General features: G+C 37.4%; 1 protein-coding gene across 1 annotated transcript in view; it reads right to left on the bottom strand.

Moving 5' to 3' along the window:
* Positions 1–867: 867 nt before the first annotated feature.
* LOC111639764 overlaps positions 868–3,859 on the bottom strand; it is a 12,475-nt gene continuing 9,483 nt past the window's right edge. Inside the window, exon 4 of the mRNA XM_023385702.1 lies at positions 868–981. Within this exon, the coding sequence (XP_023241470.1) occupies positions 868–981 (114 nt within the window). The remainder of the gene's footprint in view (positions 982–3,859) is intronic.

Below are 3,859 nucleotides of genomic sequence, written 5' to 3'. Positions count from 1 at the left end.
TTTCTTATTACTTTAATTTGGAAAAACAGCAAAGTTTCAATTGGAGGCTCCTTTGTTTAGTATTGACGTTGGTATTGTCACGATTTTAATCATAGGAGGAATTGTTCACGGCTTATTGTTATGTGCTTTAATGTTACTTGTCGCCCATAAAGAGTTTGAAGAACTTCTTGATCAATTGTCTGCTATTAACAGAAAAGGCAATGATTTAAAAATAAAATTAAAAATCCTGATGATGCGCCATGAAGAATTGTGGATATTCATGAATCAATTGAACACGAAATTCAAGTATGTCTTCGTTGCTGTTTACTTCAGTATCCTCTGGGCAACAAGCTTTTTGTATTATGCATTCTTATTCATCTTCTTCGATAGTTCGGCGATTGTACGATTATGTACTGTACATATCAGGAGATTCAATTTGGCACAGAATATTAAGTGCACAAATCATGCGCACGTAAAAAAACTAGACTTATATGTAGTCAGGGAACTGAAAACTGAGTCAATATAAAATACAAAATGACAACATTCTTTTTACAAACAGGCACTAGTGCGAAATTTGCTCGTGTGTTGCCCATTGGGAAGTTGGTAATGCGAACATTGTGAAATCAAATTTTGACAAGTGCGTGCATTGGGAAGTTCAAAATGCAGAGCTCTGAATGAGGTGTCACTGATCCCCAAATGTAGACTCCCCTGTAGGAACAAAGGAACCATACCCTTATGCATGAGATATAGCCCTTTAAAGAATTGCCTACGTTATTTCCGGTCACATGACACAGCGCCCATAATGGAGCCCCGGAATATCGCAGGCGCGGTCTCGGGATGCCAGGTAACACCTATCGTTCAAAAAAAGCGCATGCTCCCCTTTCTTAATTATCCTTGCACGTGCCTCCCCAATCTCTTCTCGCTGCTGCCGCTGTTTCCCCTTCCACAAGGCATGCAGGCTATGTCTCCTGGCTGAAGATGTCCGAAGCCACCATCTGTTGCCTGTAAATACAACAATCTATTATTATACGTCTTAACTGAGCCGGGATGTAAACCCCAACCTTGCTAACGTCGCTTGAAAATGAGACGATGGACTGGTGGCCCTGTCCAGCAGGCCGTGTGCAACGGTACCCTGTCTTGCATCTACAACACCTTTTTCCAACGAGCCCAACTCTCAGGTTAACAGGTATGATATTTCAGTCGCTAGTGAAACGTGTTCACAGAATCAGCAGTTTCCTTTTCCCTGGGTCACGCTACATTACGCATTTCTGTAATTCATCATACCGCTTAAGATGATGTACGTGTATATGAGATGTGTTTTGTTTGTATTTTACAGATGCTGATTCCTATTTATGCCTGGGTAAAGTGGAGCACCGTTGCTGTGGAGGAATGAAGCATTGCCCCACCCACAGCAATAGATTGGTACAACTTCTGCTGGAAAGTTGCAGAGGTTTTCGTCTCCCATCAGGAAAATATCCAGCTTGGTGGTGAAGGATTATCAAGGTGACCATTGATTCACGTTTCTGACTTCGCAGAAATGTCTATACCTATATTCATATGATTTCTTTCAGATCGATGAAACCTTTACCCGAATACGAAAAAAATACAATTGCGACCACATAACTATAGGCAACCAAATAACTATATTTGATGCCTATTGTTAGGAAATGTGGGAGGTAATGTACTGGCATGTAAGTAGTAGCCAAACATTATTTCCTTTTATTTTTTAGTTTTAGTGGAAGTTTCGTGTGAAGTAGCGACAGTTGATGAAAAACTTTCTGTCAAAACCCAAAATAATTATCTTTCTATTTTAGAGGTTTTGTGTTATATTTCCTGTATTCTTTCAGGTGGACAACTAAAGCAGGCGCGTTCTATGGAACCACATGCTCAGATGCATCGCTCCTGGTTCCATCATCGTTTGAGACTGCGCGGCTAAATATCGCGGTTGTACAACGATGGGCTTTTCACACCCAACATAAGACCATTAATCACAGCCAGTGGGGCCCCGGAAGGTAAGTTAGGATAAAACTGTTCTGTGTTAACTGAAAGAAATGAACTGGCATTATTGAAAAAAGGTTAGCAATGCACCAGTTAATTGATGCGATCTATTAATAACTCACGTGTATTGGGTTGATAATAGGTTCAGAAAGGATTTCCCAAATGGATAAGTACAGTTAGGTAAGGTTATTACCCCATTCTGTGCAGGGAGTATGTGGAGAGGCACGAGAGAAGAAAGCTCCTGTAACTGCTTCAAAACTCGCTAACCATTTCCATACTTACCCATTTGGGAAATCCTCTCTGAACCAATAAAGAAATAATCCAATACACGCGAGTTAGATCCCATCAATTGACTGGTGCCCTGCTAACCAAAAAGTACCAAAATGGGTACCCAAAAATGATATTTTTATTATTTCTCCATGCAGATTCGTTTATAGTGATGATCCCCAAGGCCAACACTCGAAACATCGAGTTTAGAAATTGCTGGCTGAAGAAGTCCATCAAGTTACTTTGCACCTCTAATTGTTTTATGACTATTTACGAAAATTTCGTTCAGTTAGAAATGAGTCAAATTTCGATTTTATTATTAAAATTAACTGCAAATTTTTTATATCATTTACCAATTAGTTTTCTCAGATCTGGTTACATTTATTTTATTTTTATTTGAAATTCTAGCATTATAATTAATTGTGTATAAATAACACTTGTTATTACTAGTGAATTTACATCATCAAATTTTGCCAAAAATTCTTTTCTAAAATACAAAATTCTTATGTTTATATAAGCTTTACACTAGTCACATAAGAAGCATCAAAAGTAATAAAATACACAATAAAATTGACTTTGTCTAAATTGTATGTTCCAACAAAAATGTTTCAATTCCATGGATACATGCTTTCCTTTGCTTGCTCGTCCCAGGCATGTTTCATTTGTTTCGAATATGGACTATTCATAATAAACATCAATCATTCCACTCTCAGCTAAGTCCGACCTCTTCAGACAAGTTCCCATGAGTGGGCAAGCTTTATTCATTTCACTTCCTAAGTTCTAACTCCCACAAGTGAACGGTAAACACTTTTAATCTTCTTCGTTTCACATTCTCTCTGCCCAACACCCTAGTGTTTCTACAGTGCACCTAAAAGTTTTTACAAGAACTACCACAAACATTCACAATTCGTGAGTTGATACTCCTAGGTATGATTTATGGTGCCTCTGTGCTAAGTGCAGTTCGTGTTGTCTCCGAGATTAATTGGTGCTCCTCTAAGAAGGGAAATGAGCTTCCTTTCAAAGATAACAGTACTAAACTAGATGGAAGAGTGATGGAGTTACACTTATCTGTTAACTGTGTTTATTAATTAAACAGCTCACTACCGTGTGCTGAAGGTGCATGATGGTCCTTTGTGTCTCTAAAATATCAATATAAACTTAGATCTGATCATAGAACTGAACCTAGAATGCACCTGGACTCCTCATCGACTTTTGGCAAGCTTTTGTGTGAAGACTATGCCGCTGTGACTTTCTGCATCTTCAGCGCTTCTGAACTCAAGCTGCTACATACTGTCCAACTTTTTATTTTATTTTATTATTTCTTTTACTTATCATTTATCATTTTCTTTTGTTACCACTATATAATTACAATTTGTTTAATGTATATATAATCCTACACTCACAATATATTCAAATTTTATTACTGTGATCATACAAACAATTATTAGTTTTCTGATTTATGTTTTCTCATATATAAATATTTTGTAGCTCAATACAATCTGTAACACTATTGATTTGTTGTTTCCTCATTTTCTGGTGATGCTCACTGCGGTACCAGAACATGTATAAAATTATACCATAATAAACAATGATTGATTGATTGATTGATTGATTG

This window comes from Centruroides sculpturatus, unplaced genomic scaffold, assembly GCF_000671375.1.
Source record: "Centruroides sculpturatus isolate CEXI.00-Female unplaced genomic scaffold, Cexi_2.0 scaffold1247, whole genome shotgun sequence".
Classification (NCBI taxonomy): Eukaryota; Metazoa; Arthropoda; class Arachnida; order Scorpiones; family Buthidae; genus Centruroides; species Centruroides sculpturatus.
The sequence above is the reverse complement of the archived record's forward strand: the minus strand, read 5'-3'. Positions and strand labels throughout refer to the sequence as shown.